The following is a 17,786-nucleotide window of genomic DNA, read 5'->3' as shown; positions in this document are numbered from 1 at the left end:
GCACACTCAAGAGAAATACACTTATTATATATTAGACTCCATCGACTATATTGAAATTGCCAATAAAAGCTCAAATAAAATCCCACACATGTATTTGTTGGCTTATTTCCCCTTTAAAAAAACATTTGCCCTATGCAGTAGTGGGAGTCTACACTGTACTGTACTTCAGATTTTAACTGTTGGAAAGTAGAACAAATGAATTGCATGACAATTTGGATAAATGTTTTTAATCTGCATTTTGGAGCTGGAGGAGTTTTAAGATGTTTTAACACTTGACTCCACACTCTACACAAAATGGCACATCCCGGAAGTAGTCAAGTATATATTTTTTTGTCTCTATGGCAACCACGAGACGCAGGACGCCGCAGCAGGTGAGTAACCGAGACGTTCACCACCACTTTCACCATGAGTTTATTTTAGATTATCGAAACTCCTGAATGTTTATAACGTTTATAAGTTTGTGGTCATAATGTCTGCTGTTTAATGCATTCAGTCTTCTGCTTTTGAACCGTGTCGATAATTAGAGAGCGGATAAATAAAAGTATTGATGAGCAACTTCCGTGTTTGGCAGCCATCACTGAACAACGGGGTTAATCTTTCAGCCTTTAAAAAAAATGTTGTAAAAATATATAAGATCTACTTAGAAATCGTATTTCCTTTTAATATCTATCATCATTTAACTTCTTGAGGATTTCATGCTGTCCTAGTTGGAAGCAAGACACTGCAGGTACAAATGACATTAATCGAATACATTTTTAGATCAAATGCATATATGACATGAAGGATATATATATATATATATATATATATATATATATATGTTAATAATATATATATTTGATACAATCGTCAAAATCAGTGTTTATTTCACTGCTTTTGCCCTCTCATATCCCCCGCTTTATCTGAAACTCAGCAACTTTAATGATGGCGTAAGCCCCGCCCACTTCCTTTGAAACACACTGTAGTTTTTTCCACAATTATTATTTTATATTTTTTATTCCTATATCTAATTAGATGGATCTTATTGTCGATGTTAGATTTTATACTGGAATTTTTTTTTTTTTTTTTTTTTTCTGGAATGGCATAACATATTTTTAATAACAGAATTAAAACATTAACATTAAACATAAAATGAATTTAATTAATTATTAACACATTTTTACGTTAAAGGATTTTTTGCATATATATATACATATATATATTTTTTTATATATTAATATTTTTTTTCTTCTCAAAAATGAGGCTTCGTCTATTTAAATGGAGATATATTTAATTTTATTTTAATTGAACATAATTTAATATAATTAGTATATATATATATATATATAGCCTCATTTTTGAGAAGAAAAAAAAAAATTAATATATAAAAAATATATATAAAAATACTTCCAAAACAAAATACCACCAAATGAGCTGGTAAATATTCTCTAAAAAAATGGTAGTGAAGCATATCAGAGCAATCACAATGCTTACAGGTGAATCGTGTGTGCGCGCGCGTGCGTGCGTGCGTGCGTGCGTGTGTGTGTGTGTGTGTGTGTGTGTAAAACTGAAGTGCATAGTATATGAAGTGAATCTGGATTTCAGAGAATAATGGCAGGAACGTCTCGGCATGACCGGGAGATGGCGATAAACGCTAAAAAGCAGCTTGCTGATTGCTCGGACCCGGTGGAGCGGCTGCGGCTGCAGTGTCTGTCCCGTGGATCAGCAGGAATTAAAGGCCTCGGCAGGTGAATATATTGCTTCCCATATCCATTATGGTAAGGTGCTTAATTCTTTCAAAACACAAACTATTGTTGCACAAATCCCACACTTTAGTATATTTTGTAAAAATCAAACAGCATTATTATTATTATTATTGTTGTTATTATTATTATTATTATTATTATTATTATTATTATTATACAAGATATCCTGGGCCTTGAAAAGCAAGAAAGAGTTTGGTCAGCTACTTTACTGCTCTGCAGTTATGTCTGGGAGGGGATTTTCCAATCTAGAAAAACATTTTTAAGTATACGGGGTTCTCAAGATCCATATCATGGTGTTTATATGATATATATACTTCTCTGTCATAATGGTCAATTTTAACTACAGACTGGGTGAGCATATCATATATAGTAGCAGTTCCTTGCTCTCAAAATGATTTTAACTAGATTTTTGTGAGAGTTTTCTCTGTGTTTTTTGCTTTCCTCTCACCTCCCAAAACGTGAAAGGTGGATTAGCTACACCACAAACCCCTTCCAGGTGTACATGTTTGAACTGGCATCATATTTAAGATGCACAGAATTGGTGCTCCATGCCCCAGAACAGGATAAAGCACTAACTAAACTTACAGCATTGACTCAATATAAATAAAGCACTGATGAAACATACAGCACTGACTAAACATAAATAAACCACTGACTAAACATAAATAAACCACTGACTAAACATAAATAAACCACTGACTAAACATAAATAAAGCACTGATTAACATAAATAAAGCACTGACATACAGCACTGAATAAACATAAATAAAGCACTGACTAAACATAAATAAAGCACTGACTAAACATAAATAAAGCACTGACATACAGCACTGAATAAACATAAATAAAGCACTGACTAATTATACAGCACTAACTAAACATAAATAAAGCACTGACTAAACATAAATAAACCACTGACTAAACATAAATAAAGCACTGACTAAACATAAATAAACCACCGACTAAACATAAATAAAGCACTGACTAAACATAAATAAACCACCGACTAAACATAAATAAAGCACTGACTAAACATAAATAAAGCACTGACTAAACATAAGTACAGCACTGACTAAACATAAATAAAGCACTGACTAAACATAAATAAAGCACTGACTAAACATAAATAAAGCACTGACTAAACATACAGCACTGACTAAACATAAATAAAGCACTGACTAATTATACAGCACTGACTAAACATAAATAAACCACTGACTAAACATAAGTAAAGCACTGACTAAACATAAATAAACCACTGACTAAACATAAATAAAGCACTGACTAATTATACAGCACTGACTAAACATAAATAAAGCACTGACTAATTATACAGCACTGACTAAACATAAATAAACCACTGACTAATTATAAAGCACTGACTAAACATAAATAAACCACTGACTAAACATAAGTAAAGCACTGACTAAACATAAATAAACCACTGACTAAACATAAATAAACCACTGACTAATTATACAGCACTGACTAAACATAAATAAAGCACTGACTAATTATACAGCACTGACTAAACATAAATAAAGCACTGACTAATTATACAGCACTGACTAAACATAAATAAAGCACTGACTAATTATACAGCACTGACTAAACATAAATAAAGCACTGACTAAACATAAATAAACCACTGACTAATTATAAAGCACTGACTAAACATAAATAAAGCACTGACTAAACATAAGTAAAGCACTGACTAAACATAAATAAACCACTGACTAAACATAAATAAACCACTGACTAATTATACAGCACTGACTAAACATAAATAAAGCACTGACTAATTATACAGCACTGACTAAACATAAATAAAGCACTGACTAATTATACAGCACTGACTAAACATAAATAAAGCACTGACTAAACATAAATAAAGCACTGACTAAACATAAATAAAGCACTGACTAATTATACAGCACTGACTAAACATAAATAAAGCACTGACTAAACATAAATAAAGCACTGACTAAACATAAATAAAGCACTGACTAAACATAAATAAAGCACTGACTAAACATACAGCACTGACTAAACATAAATAAAGCACTGACTAAACATAAATAAAGCACTGACTAAACATACAGCACTGACTAAACATAAATAAAGCACTGACTAATTATACAGCACTGACTAAACATAAATAAACCACTGACTAAACATAAATAAAGCACTGACTAAACATAAATAAAGCACTGACTAAACATAAATAAAGCACTGACTAAACATAAATAAAGCACTGACTAAACATAAATAAAGCACTGACTAAACATAAATAAAGCACTGACTAAACATAAGTAAAGCACTGACTAAACATAAATAAAGCACTGACTAAACATAAATAAAGCACTGACTAAATATAAATAAAGCACTGACATACAGCACTGAATAAACATAAATAAAGCACTGACTAAACATAAATAAAGCACTGACATACAGCACTGAATAAACATAAATAAAGCACTGACTAAACATAAATAAAGCACTGACTAATTATACAGCACTGACTAAACATAAATAAAGCACTGACTAAACATAAATAAAGCACTGACTAAACATAAATAAAGCACTGACTAAATATAAATAAAGCACTGACATACAGCACTGAATAAACATAAATAAAGCACTGACTAAACATAAATAAAGCACTGACATACAGCACTGAATAAACATAAATAAAGCACTGACTAAACATAAATAAAGCACTGACATACAGCACTGAATAAACATAAATAAAGCACTGACTAAACATAAATAAAGCACTGACTAATTATACAGCACTGACTAAACATAAATAAAGCACTGAATAAACATAAATAAAGCACTGACTAAACATAAATAAAGCACTGACTAATTATACAGCACTGACTAAACATAAATAAAGCACTGACTAAACATAAATAAACCACTGACTAAACATAAATAAAGCACTGACATACAGCACTGAATAAACATAAATAAAGCACTGAATAAACATAAATAAAGCACTGACTAAACATAAATAAAGCACTGACTAATTATACAGCACTGACTAAACATAAATAAAGCACTGAATAAACATAAATAAAGCACTGACATACAGCACTGAATAAACATAAATAAAGCACTGACTAAACATAAATAAAGCACTGAATAAACATAAATAAAGCACTGACTAAACATAAATAAAGCACTGAATAAACATAAATAAAGCACTGACGAAACATAAATAAAGCACTGACTAAACATAAATAAAGCACTGAATAAACATAAATAAAGCACTGACTAAACATAAATAAAGCACTGACTAAACATAAATAAAGCACTGACATACAGCACTGACTAAACATAAATAAAGCACTGACTAAACATAAATAAAGCACTGACTAAACATAAATAAAGCACTGACATACAGCACTGACTAAACATAAATAAAGCACTGACTAAACATAAATAAAGCACTGACTAAACATAAATAAAGCACTGACTAAACATACAACGCTGACTAGGATTAGTCAGGAGACTGCTGGGTTTCTGTATTCAGCGTATCATGACTCTATGTTTAGCCGCTGTTGAGCAGCAAGATGGGAAATGGGTGAGGTGTGAACCTCCTGTTGGGCAAACAATTCACACCTCTCCACAATAACACAGAGATATTTAACAGCACAAAAAAGTTTTTTTTTTTTTAAAGTCGTAAAACACTGTATACATCTGCCACTGTAAAATTAACCTAGTAGGTGTTAATTCCATTTCTTTGGTCTCTGTGTGTGAATATGTGAGTACGTGGACTGGCATCATATTCAGGGAGTATTTTGTGCTACATTCATTCCTAGAGTAGCCTCCGGTTCCATCATGAGCCTGAACAGAATAAAGCACAGACTAAACATGAATAAACAAATGCTATATTAAAGGGTTTTTTTTAACTGCTACAGAAGCTAAAGATCTCACAGGAAAAATTTGCTTTGGTTATTATTAAGCACCATACAGAGCTTATCTGTTCAAATATGTAAATAAAAGGAAAGGATGTGGGCATGTTAAGCATAATCCATAATCTTTGCATAAACTGTATCTTCATCTAAATCTAAAAATGTAGGTGTTTCTGTACCTTAAATTTTTTTTTTAGAACACTTAAGAAAAAAAAAAGTTAAGTTATGTTAAGTTAAAAAGTTAAGAATGTTTTAATAACTAGTTTGAGCAGTGGGTGTCAAACTAAATCTAGATAACTGATGGATCTCATTATGCCTTTTTTGCTCCAGAACTGTTAGGAATCACACTCCTACACTAAATTAATAAAACAATAGAAAGTAACTGAATGAGATGTAATCAATGTCTGTAATGAATGAGAGGCGCAGTAATGTAGGCTTTCTTTGTTTTTGTTATGACTCCACTTTTTCCTTCCATCTGACTGAAAAAAACGTTTTGTTTTGTTTTTTTATGATTTTTTATTTTTATTATTTCTACCTTGCTAATTCCTCTTTGTTAGTCTCAACATAATGTCTCCAGTGTTTGGTCTGACTGCTGCTTTTTTTTTTCTTTTTTTTTTTTAGAGCTTTTCGGATTATGGATGACGACAACAGCCGAACACTGGACCTGAAGGAGTTCATAAAAGGTCTGAATGACTACGGGGTTCTCATGGAAAAAAACGAGGCCTTGACACTTTTTCAGCAATTTGACAAGGATGGAAGTGGACAGATCGACTTTGATGAGTTTCTCCTCACTCTCAGGGTAGCCACAAGAAATGTATTTGTTTTACATTTTTTCATATTAGGAATGCACTGATGTCTAATACGCATGGTGTGAGGTCAGCTGAGCCGAGAGCGCAGAGCAGTATTAAAGTGTATATAAGCAAAGTGCTGTGCAGTAGACGGAAGGAAGCATGCTAGCAGAATTGAAGCACCCTCATGAACGGCTTCCCTGCATGCTCACTTCACTGCAGTCACCTTTATCATGGCACCTTGTGCTTATGTTAGTGAGCTGCTGATACTGCTCAGAACACTCAGGTCAGCTGCTCTCTATCAAATGTACAGTTTAATAGCCATTCGTTTACGTTACACGTATTGTAGGAAGATTCTTTAGATTATAATTTTTTTCAGGGAGCACGGTACGGAGTCTTCTTTGTTTAAAATGACTGTATTGCTGGCATTTTTTGTCATTAGTAAATAAGCATAGTCTCAGACAGATCCCGGCATCCTTATTTTATATATTCTCTTAAGAAAGCTCATGTCTCCGCTTGTTTTCCACTTCATAGCCGCCCATGTCCAACGCGAGAAAGGAGGTGATCATGCAGGCTTTCAGAAAGCTGGACAGGACCGGTGACGGTGTGATCACCATTGAAGATCTGAGAGGAGTGTATAACGTGAAACATCACCCCAAATATCAGAACGGGGAATGGACCGAGGAGCAGATCTTCCGCAAATTCTTGGACAGCTTTGATTCTCCGGATGATAAGGATGGAGTGGTAGGTTAACACTTTCAAAAGATAGCTGGCAGGTTGTCTGTATTCTGTAATCATATTATAATGTATGATATCATATCTTGCAGGTGTTAGTAATGTATTATGTCACTCACGATTATAAATGTGGATGGAAATAATGTGAAGGCGATTTTACACAATTACTGTTTCTCCCTTTACTGTTTTTACATGTGGAATATTAAATTATATCTAATCGTTTGAACGTTTCCGTAAAGATGCTTGCTGATTTCACCCTGTTTTGTGCATCAGGTCACTAAAGAAGAGTTTTTAAATTACTACGCTGGTGTGAGTGCCTCCATTGACACTGACATCTACTTTATTATCATGATGAAAAATGCCTGGAAACTCTAAACTAATGTCTTCAGATGTCTGTCCCAGGGTAAAGTCCCACCAGATGGAACTCCTTCTTCTTTAAAAACATCAAGCCAGACTCAATCAGCACATCACAACAAATTACTAATGTATCTGTCCTGATTCAATCAAACCAAAGTCAGTTTGGTAACATTAAGCCATAGAGGAGACCAGCTAGACTCTGTGTGTGTGTGTGTGTGTGTGTGAGTGTGTGTGTGTGGTTAAGCTCATTAAGGTCTGCCTGCAGATTACAAACCACAAATGGCATGTTTTTATGTTCATGTAAATCTTCAAAATGGGAAAAAGCTATTCTTACATAAGCTTCTATTCTGATATGTTTTGATACGGAACTAGAAAGTATGAGCTAACCTGACACTAACAGCTAACCTGAAGTCATATCAGAGACTGTGTTTATAATCATAAATATTCATTATCCTAACTACAGATGCTCACTAGCTTGATGCTGTAAGATAAGATGACAGAGAGTTTCCAAGAGAATTTATAGTGATATCATAAATATTCCAAAGCTTAACTGCTAATGTTATTCAGCTCGCTATCCTGTCAGGGCTTCTGATCAAAGTAATATCTCAACTGCTAAAATAATTTTAGCCAACCTATTAGACTATAATCGGAAATATTTAGAATTTAAACCGCTAACGTGTGCCAGCTTCAGTAACGTAACAACCTGACAGAATTTCTCTGAGAATCTTTCCTGTATTAATGTTCATCATTTTCACTGTGATTGCTAGCTAAACAATTAACATGAGCAAACCTAACATGATTTTTCAATTCATATTCCTAAATGTTCCTACCTGCTAACATCCAGCTTCGAAATATAACAGCTAACCTGACAGGATTTCTGTGAGAATGTTTGTTAGTTTTAATTTCACTGCTAAAGGACACAAACCATGCCAGTAAAAATAAATAAATGAATAAATAAATGGCCCCACAGCATAATAACTACACAACTCTTATCTGTATCTCCTGTGGTCCATGGTGTGTAGTGTTTTAATAACAGACTGATGATGTGTTTTAATTGAATCAGGATCAGGGGGTTCACAACATTGTAGATCTTTTCTCCCAACATCTGTTTGATTTCAGAAATCAAAAAATAAATAAACATGCTTCTAAATTCTTCCCCTATTTGCTTTGGATCCACCTTCCCGGGTGTATTGCTGTCCTCGAAAGACACAACAGACAAATTCCTGATGCGGTGCAGTATTTCTCAGAGCAGGCACCAGCAGTGTTAACAGTCTCTCTGTTATCTGAAAAAGCCAGGTGATGTGGCAAACCTGCTACACAGTTTTTCTCTCTATTTAACTGTTGGCTTATTTAACGTTTGCACCTGCTTGGGTCTTTAAATGAGAAATACACTTTTAGACTACTGCAGCCAGAAATAATCAATCGCTCATTTGACTGAACATGACGTGTGTGTCTAGCGCTGTTGTGCTTCTCTCTGGGTTGGTTGGACAATTTTATCTATCCCTTCATCTTTCCATTTCACTGTCTAGCTGTAACATGGGTGACGGAAATCTTTATAGCAGGGAAAAATATAGTGACCTCAGGGGGAATTTGCTTGGTGGAAATATTCTTATCCATTTTCCTGTCTGTAGATAACGAAAGAGGAGTTTCTCAACTACTACAGCGGCGTGAGCGCGTCCATCGACAGCGACGTCTACTTTATTCTGATGATGAAGACGGCATGGAGGCTATAAGAGTTTTCTAATCATATTTATATAATTTATAACGTCTTAACATTTCACTGTGCATCTGACATTTGTATGAGGCCCTGATTGAATAGAATAGTCATTTTGTGATATTTGTGAATCATGAAGATTTTGACCTTTGATATCTCTTTCGAGGATTCACGGTTTTGGTTCTAGAATTTAGTACACCTCTGTGAAGCTGGTAGAACATTGTTCACAGAAAAAGCAGTGGGGCAGAGATAGAGAGGCTACGTTAACAGCATTATTATTATTATTATTATTATTATTATTATTATTATTATTAACATCAGAAATGTGTCCACTGAGTGGCATGTACAGTGTACACTGGGAAAAGTGTGAAACCATTTGCTCATGAGTGTACGCAAATCCTGTCACCTTTTTTACGCTACACTACATTGTGATTGAAGTAAAATGCCAAGCTCTTCCTCTCAGCCGGGCCAAATTAGAGACCATATTATAATTTCCTTCCAAACATAACACCTCCTGGGACACTTGTGGATGAGCAGTATATTTTCCATTTAAAGTGAGATTCCCTATATGTTATGATGATATGTTTAACAAAATAACTGTGCATGTGTAACAATTTGTAACTAGAAAAATCCAGTGCTGATGTCCATAGAGGTGTGTTTGTTGCATTTGCGATAATACGACACTTATATTAATTAGTTACTTTTAAAAGTATTTTTAAAAGTCTACCCGATGTCCAAAAATTCAGAAACCAATAAGAATATGTCAAGCAAAATCTGTGAAAACATGATACAGCTGCTGGGAAAATGTGAGGATGAACCTGTAGAGCAGATGCTGTGAATAATAAATACAAAATTAGTAAAAGTAAAAGTAAAAGTAGTACTTTTGGTTCATGACTTTTTGGACATCCTTTATAATCATAAAAAAAAAAAAAACCACACACCACAGCTCACAATCCACACTACTGTCACATGGTGGTTCAGGTTTCAGTTACATCATTTCTGGGACAGAACTTAGCTCCCCCCCACCACAGTAAAGCTGTCCAGTTCACCCTCTTTGTCTTAAAAAGGCAATTCATAAGGCATATGTAGTTTCAGTAGAGAAAACCTGATTAATTATGGGAGAGGAGATAAATTCAGTTCACTTAATAAACAGAGAAATTATGACCTTACCCTTTAAATCATCTTCATAAATAGAAACAAGTCTTAGGTTTTTGAATGTATTTTAATATCTTCTGCAAAATCTTTAATAAATGATTATTGCAGTGTAATATACAGTGTAAATGCTTTGTGGTAATAAAATCATTTCTTTTAAGAGATGAAAAGATATGTTATACTTAGATGTAACAGTAATTAGGAATAAATCTGATAATATGTATATATTTATTTATTTATTTTTACAGGTAACTGGACAGAGTGGGCCTCATTTATTAAGCAAGATATGATGATTTTTTTGTTAATGGTTTGCAGGCAGCATTTACACATGAAATGTGGTATTTATGAATATCCAGTTTGTTTGGAGCTTCTGAGTTTGTTTCATATTAATAACCTGAATGCTACCGATCAAAAACAAATCCATAAATGAAGATAAAACATTGATGAGTATTTGAAAGTCTAGCTGTTCAATTAGGACAAAAGTATGGCACCCTGTAAAAAAGAGGAAATGTTTTATCTATGGTAGATGAAAGATAAATGAGGCCCATGTAAGGAGGATACAAATACACTTTATATATCTAAAAAAAATATAGCAGTTAAAAAAAGTAATGCCATTCATTCTTTGCTACCTGTGCAGCTGTGGGAGTACATTCCTGTCTGACTAAATGAATCATACACAAAAAAAGAAGAAATACTGTATATTGGAATTACTGAGTTAGCAGCTATATGTCATCAGCAGTGATGATTAATCAGTGCTAATGTCTGTGAAAGACTGAACTCCAAAAATGCTAACAGTAACTTTGGGATGCTGTGATCGTAATTAAGATCTGCTTTCTTACATTTACATACATGCTGTTCTTCTCTTGGAAAAGCCAATTCAGTAGTAGCTGAGTTGATGCAGTACAGTGTAGTTTTACATGCTGAAGTCACATACATACAATATAGAGCCCCTAAGTTGAAGAGAAATACATTCAAAATGTAACCTGGGGGATAAAACGGCGCTTCTACGTAGAATGTGTCAGAGGTTGAAACAAAAAACAAGATTGCCCGTTACATCCTGTGCACTTTTACTTCCTACATTTCAAACCAATTGAGCAAATAGAGTGATAGATTGGCCTTTAAAATGGTGTCTGGGGTTCCCCCAAGGGAAAAAAAAAGAAACAGTTCATGTTTCTACTTTATAAGTTTCACTTAACAAATTTGAAAAAAAATGATCACTGTAGTTAATTGAATAGTTGCTAAGAATAATACTTATGCTTAGGCTCAAGCTCATGATAGCTGTATTGCAAACTATATTAGAAACGTGTCATAACCAAACCGAAAGTACATTATTGAAGCTACATTACTGATGTTAGCATGTCAGCTAATTAAAAAAAAGAAAAGAAAAAAGATGCATGTAAACATCTGGGTGGTCTTTGAGTCATTTGCTGTCAATTGTCAGATATAAGTTAAGGGATTAATACTTTTTTGTACATCAAGAAAAGCTAAATCCACTAAAAGCTAGTAGCTGCTATAGATACACAAAATAGCTATACGAAATTCTACAGATAACGAAATAGCTAGTAGCTTCTCTAGATACACGAATGTTTCGCTGTCTTTGTAGGTTGCTAGGCCAAACAGTAATAAACTTTTGCATGAGCTCAACTTTAAACACTGGTGGTTTTACAGATGATGTGTTTCTCTTACAAGAATCAGCGCCAACATTTCTCCACCTACATATATCTCAGTGGTTCTTTAATTTGCTGACTCATATTAGTAGGTATAAAGGCTCATTCTGGCACGCACAAAAAAGGAAATCAAGCCACACTGTTAAGCATTTGGAGTTCGAGTTTTGAGACATTCAGAGGAAATTAGCAGCGAGCGATAGTGGATTATTAAATCTGTTATATAGTGGGGAAAAAGAGCAGCTAACTGTAGGAGATTTACCTGTCGTGCATTTCCCCATCTCACTGAGTTTTGTAGAGGCTGGACATGGTGACATATGTCTCATCCTTAGAATGTCTTTGTAGAGCTGCTACATTTTGACAGCCGGGGTTATTGTGTACGTCCTCAGCAGATGCATGTTCATCCAACAGCTTTTGGGATGTCTCCGAATCCAAACTTTGGTCATCATCGCTCTGCTTTTCACACACTGAAGTGGTCCGAGAAGATTCCAAAGCCACGTCTTCATCGCAGGACTCTGTGGCATCACCCTGATCATCACTAAACTCAGGGCTGAACTGCTTCTCTTCAGTGTAAACCACTGGATAAATGTTGAAATCCTTGAAGATTTCCGGACTGAAACTCACAGGTAAATGCTGTAACACAACAGTTTATTAATGAATTAATTCCCACCTTGATTTATTTAGAGTAAACACACCTAGCGTTGGTAAATCTCAACTCGACTCACCAGCTTTTGTTTGTGGATTTGGGCAAGTGTGTCTTTCGGGCCTGGAACGTCTGGAAAAATGCAGGTCTGTATCCTAGAAGAGGCAAAATGTCTAAAACTCAAGCCAACAATACAATTTAAACATGATTTGCAGTCTTTCAGATGAAAACACACTCACTCTTTCTTCCATCGGTGGATAAGAAACACGATCACAGTCAACACAATGGGAACTGGGCAGAGGAGGATGTACAGAACAGAAGGAACACCTGCAAATGAAAGATGGTCATCAACTTCATCCTTGTGTCACTTTATGCTTATTCTCACAGAGGTCACTACTGTTTTGTAAACTGTAAGACAATCATGTTCTAGTATGTAGTGTGAAGCGTGAAGTTCCGCTATTAAGGTTAGTTTACAAGGGGAAGATTAATAAATAATCATACTACTACTATTACTACCACAACAACTAGTACAACTACCACTCCTAATACCACTGCTACTACTGCTACTACTACCTGTACATATCCTACTACCACTGTTGCTGCACCTACTACTACTACAAATAATAATAATAATAATAATAATAATAATAATAATAATAATAATAATAATAATACAATAAAGTGCATTAGTTTCATGCGCGTGAGACAGGAATATACCCCAGATAGAATACAGATCCATCACAGGACTCCATACAAACACATTCACACACTAGGACTAGCCAGTCCACCTATCAGCATAGTTTTGAGAGCTGGGAGGAAACCCACATGAACACAGAGAGAACACATGAAAGTCCAAACAGGTAGTAACCCGAGCTCAGGATCAATTTGCAGGCCATAGCATTGTCTGCAACACTACCCACTGCACCACTGTACCACTCTTATATTCTAGAATTGATCTGCAAATTAACAATGTTATAAAAATGAAACGTGGAACCTGAAACAAGTCCACAGTCTAAAACATAAAACAAACACTGATGTTTGGAGATGTGTCATTCTCAGCGGACAGGAAAATGAGCAGGTGAATGTGTTAAGTGAAGCCAGATATTACAACAGAGAGGAACTGAAGCTGATTAAAGGATATGAAAGATGTTCGAGGCAGTGATGATATCACATTGATAAAGGGGGATTTTAAACTGTTTTAATTACTTGATAATGAATAAACATCTCAGAAACCTAGTGTACTGCATGTCAGGTTGCTGTAAATGAAACGGATAACTTGTTTTATGTTCAGAATCTCGAGTGCTTAACCATAATACATTAGTGATCAATTAGTACAAATGATGTTCAAACATATAGATTAGTGCAAGAAATAATGATATGCTAGTACAAGTTATAGTAAGTACAATATCAAATAATTAAAAGTTTAGTACACTACAAGAAGGGCAGTCAAAATAAGTACGATTGTAATCTCGACTTAAAATGAAACCATAACAGATAGAGTAAATTTAAACACTGTGTTAGTGCTTAAATAGTAAAAAACCCAAATAGAAAGCTCTTCTCACTGCTCTTAGAGATCAACAGGAAGCATACTGTAGTTATTTGAAAGAGTTGGAATCCTTCAAGAAATAAGGAAGACAGATGAGTCAGTATGAGCTTTCTTTGAAAGTTATCTAAATAAGCCGGAGGGTGCTGTAATCTGACTTTCTTCTTCTTGTTAAACTTGTAGGCTTCTTAATTCTGAAGCAGCAGAAACCTATTTAAAGCAACATGCTGATGTAATCTAATCAAGAGGTTTTGCAAGCACACACTAGTCTCTCAGTGTCTGAGTAGTGTGTGCACATAGTAGGTTGTAATTTGCTCTTATACCGCAGTGCTGCTGGATTCTCAATTTCGACTGGTCAGAAGGTGTTGGTTATTTTTCTATAACAACAACAAATCATAGCTGCTCATGAATAGGGTATCACTTCTATATGAACATCTTACACGGACATCATACGTATGGAGAGAGACTGGTGAGGGAATGACTGTTTTCTAGAGAAAATTCTAGAGTATCTATAATGTAATGTAAGAACATGTCTTTTGCAGACATTCCACATTAAACATTAAATATAACTATAAATGGATAAAAAATTGTATTTATTATTCTTCTGTAATAAAGAAATGTAATCATTGGGAAACTGTGGTATGAGAGGAATAAAGCACTATAAATCACACCCTCTTACAGGAACTTTTGGGGCAGTCATCACTTCATCACGGTGATCCCCAAGTGTTTTATTCCCTGCCTTAATGATAACTAGCCTCTTTAGAGATGGCACTGATATGGGACTGAAATAATAAGCCACTACAAATGAGGAACATTGCAACTTTTGGATGGAGCTGATTGCAATAATGTGCATGTATCATAAAGGACTCTCACCCTTCTCTGGAACGTTGTTCACTGTAAAGCTCTTCACCTTGCTCCACTCGGTCCAGTGCCCATCAAAATAACCCACAGGTTTGGCTCTGACGCGTACGCTGTATATCTCATTGTCTCTCAGCTTTTCTCCACCTATGGTCAGTTGTTTGTATTTCACTATCACTTTCTGTCACAAAGAGCAAAAATGTTGATAGCACTTTCATTTGCTGTACACAGTTATGATCTAATGTAAAGAATTCTGAAATCATTAAAAAAGATGAAGTCACCTGTTTAACGCCGGTATGGTTTCCCCAGAATTCCACTTCGAAATCAGGGCTATCCACAAAGTCATGCTTATATCTTATGTCTATGATCACCTCATCAAGCTTATATATAGCATCTTTAATCTCAGGAGTTGTAATTTTAACTGCAATATATAAATAAGACAACAGCTTTTAAATCAGTGACTCCAACATTTGCAAATAAAGCAGACAAAGCACTACATACCTATTTTCTCCAAAGTAAACTCTTGTGTTTGGTGTCGCCCTCCTTGTAAGCGAATGTGAAGTTTATAAATTGAAACAGGAGTCAGATTCCCAAAAATGAATCTGTTATTTTCCATAGTTGCATTAGTACAATCAACATTGGTGTTTTCACTAAAGGCAAAACAAACCATGCAGTCAAGTCAATGGAAGATGAACAATTTGCAAGATAAAACTAAGAGAAATGCCAGAAACAGCTTTGTACCAAAGTGTTGCAGATTTCTCACAATTGTCGAGCTCTTCCTCATCCAGGACACAGACTAGACTGCACTGTATTACTGACATCAACGACCAGCAGTCAGTGTCAATGGTCTCTCCTGTATCAGGACATGTGGAATAAACAGATCAAGAACTACGTATTCCATTTTTTCTGTTCCCTCATGTTGTGGTATGTCTACGTACTATTAAAATCCTTAGCCAATATTGATAACAGTATTACCAAATCTGGTTATAACTTTCAGAGTAAATTCAGATTAAATGGAAATCATATAAAATACAACAGGAAAAAATCCTTGAGAAAATGTATGCATAACCAATTAGATAATAATGTAGTAACTGCTCATAGAGGAACAGAGGAATGCTAAACATGTATTGTAATAGGAAGATAACTAAATTAGAGGATTCTGTGATGACAATTAATTCAGTAAACAAGTAAACAAAAACACCAAGTATTAACAGTTTCACGTAGCATATGATGTGATCCAATAAATAACCAGTAAAATCCTTTAAGAAAAGCTTATGTCTTATGCTTATGTCTATTCACTCATGCTGCATTATAATGCCTCAGAGAATATGTAAAGGACTTTCTGTTTTCTCCTGGGTCCAAAAAAAAATGATGTACCTAATAAAAACAACCTAACAATCTGTTGACAGCATTTGACAGGCATAAGTAACTCTTACCATCATCCCCACTTTGAGAATAAACCGCAAACGGATACAGCATCAGGAACATCCAGAAAAGAGTCGCCATTTGTTAGTCTGTTATATTCCGAGAGATTAGAGATAAGACAAGAAGCAGCGCAGCATTGCTGTGTTACAGATGAAAGTACGTGGTTAAGCCTATGCTGTTGCTGTTTGCTCTCAGTATTTATACCACAGAGCAGAGGAAGAGGGAAGAGAAACAGAGAGAGAGAAAGAGAGAGAGAGAGAGAGAGAGAGAGAGTGTGAGAAACACTTACAGAAAGAGCCAGAGAGAAAGTTTCCAATAGTCTTCTTACTATTGCTGTTTGATACGTCTGCATAAAAACAGACGTCCATTGCAAATCGGTAAGAAGTTAATATTTAGTCAGAAACCCTGCAGAAATCTTACACAAGTGACAAACAATCTTGAATGTCAAACCGTGCCTCATGAGCAGCAACAGCTATGAAGAAAATAAGCAATGAGCCAAATGTAGTGTTTTAGAAATAACTTCACATCACAAAAAGTATAGTCAAATATATTCTATATTAAAATATGTCCTCATTATACATTGTTGTTCTTTCGGCTGTTTCCTTTTCAGGGTAATCATAGCAGACCATAAGGTCTGTATATTTGATTTGGCACAGGTTCCTGATACAACCCTCCCATTTTTATCTGGGCTTGGGACCAGCATTAAGCGTTAACCCCTCAGTGGCTAGGATAGTCCCCTGCCCAGGAATCGAATCCAGGCTGCAGTGGTCCACCATGGGTATACTCAGTATACATTACCATGCATAATTTTGGCACTCCTGCTTAAAATCCATTTTGTTGCTTTTCCAAATGAAAATCATTAACACATTAACTAAAGAAAAACACTTAAGTATGACATATTTCCTGAACTTAACACAGTAACAAAAATGGTCCGTACATTTGATTTGGCACAAGTTTTATACAGGATGTCCCTCCTGACACAATCCTCCCCTCTTTATCCGGGCTTGGGACCAACACTGAGAGTTAACCCCTCAGTGGTTCTGGTCAGACCCTTGCCCAGGAATCGAATCCAGGCCACGGCAATGAAAGCACAGGAGCCTGTTTCCGGTCCACCATGGGACTGCGCTCAGTATACATTCCTATTGCTTAATTTTGGCACGCCTGCTCAACTCCCATTTTGTTGCTTTTCCAAATGAAAACCATTAACACATTCTCTAGACGAAAGAAACTTAAGTATGACAA

At 35.0% G+C, this 17,786-nt stretch overlaps 2 protein-coding genes across 3 annotated transcripts; one reads left to right on the top strand and one right to left on the bottom strand.

The window, feature by feature from the left end:
* Positions 1 to 321: 321 nt before the first annotated feature.
* capslb (calcyphosine-like b) lies at positions 322 to 10,528 on the top strand. 2 transcript variants are annotated; one of them, XM_058415750.1, is made up of 6 exons: positions 323 to 371; positions 1,585 to 1,727; positions 6,287 to 6,464; positions 6,988 to 7,197; positions 7,462 to 7,591; positions 9,177 to 10,528. In XM_058415750.1, the coding sequence occupies exons 1-5, from the start codon at positions 339 to 341 to the stop codon at positions 7,561 to 7,563; spliced, it is 666 nt and encodes a 221-aa protein (XP_058271733.1). In that variant the 5' UTR covers positions 323 to 338; the 3' UTR covers positions 7,564 to 7,591; positions 9,177 to 10,528. The 2 variants fall into 2 exon arrangements, with proteins under 2 accessions (XP_058271734.1, XP_058271733.1); XM_058415751.1 differs by lacking the exon at positions 7,462 to 7,591 and having other exon boundaries at positions 322 to 371.
* A 97-nt stretch (positions 10,529 to 10,625) lies between these two features.
* il7r (interleukin 7 receptor) lies at positions 10,626 to 16,891 on the bottom strand. Its single transcript, XM_058415744.1, has 8 exons — positions 16,556 to 16,891; positions 15,861 to 15,972; positions 15,621 to 15,769; positions 15,401 to 15,540; positions 15,135 to 15,300; positions 12,958 to 13,045; positions 12,801 to 12,873; positions 10,626 to 12,708 (listed from the first exon to the last, which is right to left on the bottom strand). The coding sequence occupies exons 1-8, from the start codon at positions 16,623 to 16,625 to the stop codon at positions 12,358 to 12,360; spliced, it is 1,149 nt and encodes a 382-aa protein (XP_058271727.1). The 5' UTR covers positions 16,626 to 16,891; the 3' UTR covers positions 10,626 to 12,357.
* Positions 16,892 to 17,786: the final 895 nt, after the last annotated feature.

Source organism: Hemibagrus wyckioides, linkage group LG18 (genome assembly GCF_019097595.1).
Source record: "Hemibagrus wyckioides isolate EC202008001 linkage group LG18, SWU_Hwy_1.0, whole genome shotgun sequence".
NCBI classification, from domain to species: Eukaryota; Metazoa; Chordata; class Actinopteri; order Siluriformes; family Bagridae; genus Hemibagrus; species Hemibagrus wyckioides.
This window is presented reverse-complemented; position numbering and strand designations above follow the sequence as displayed.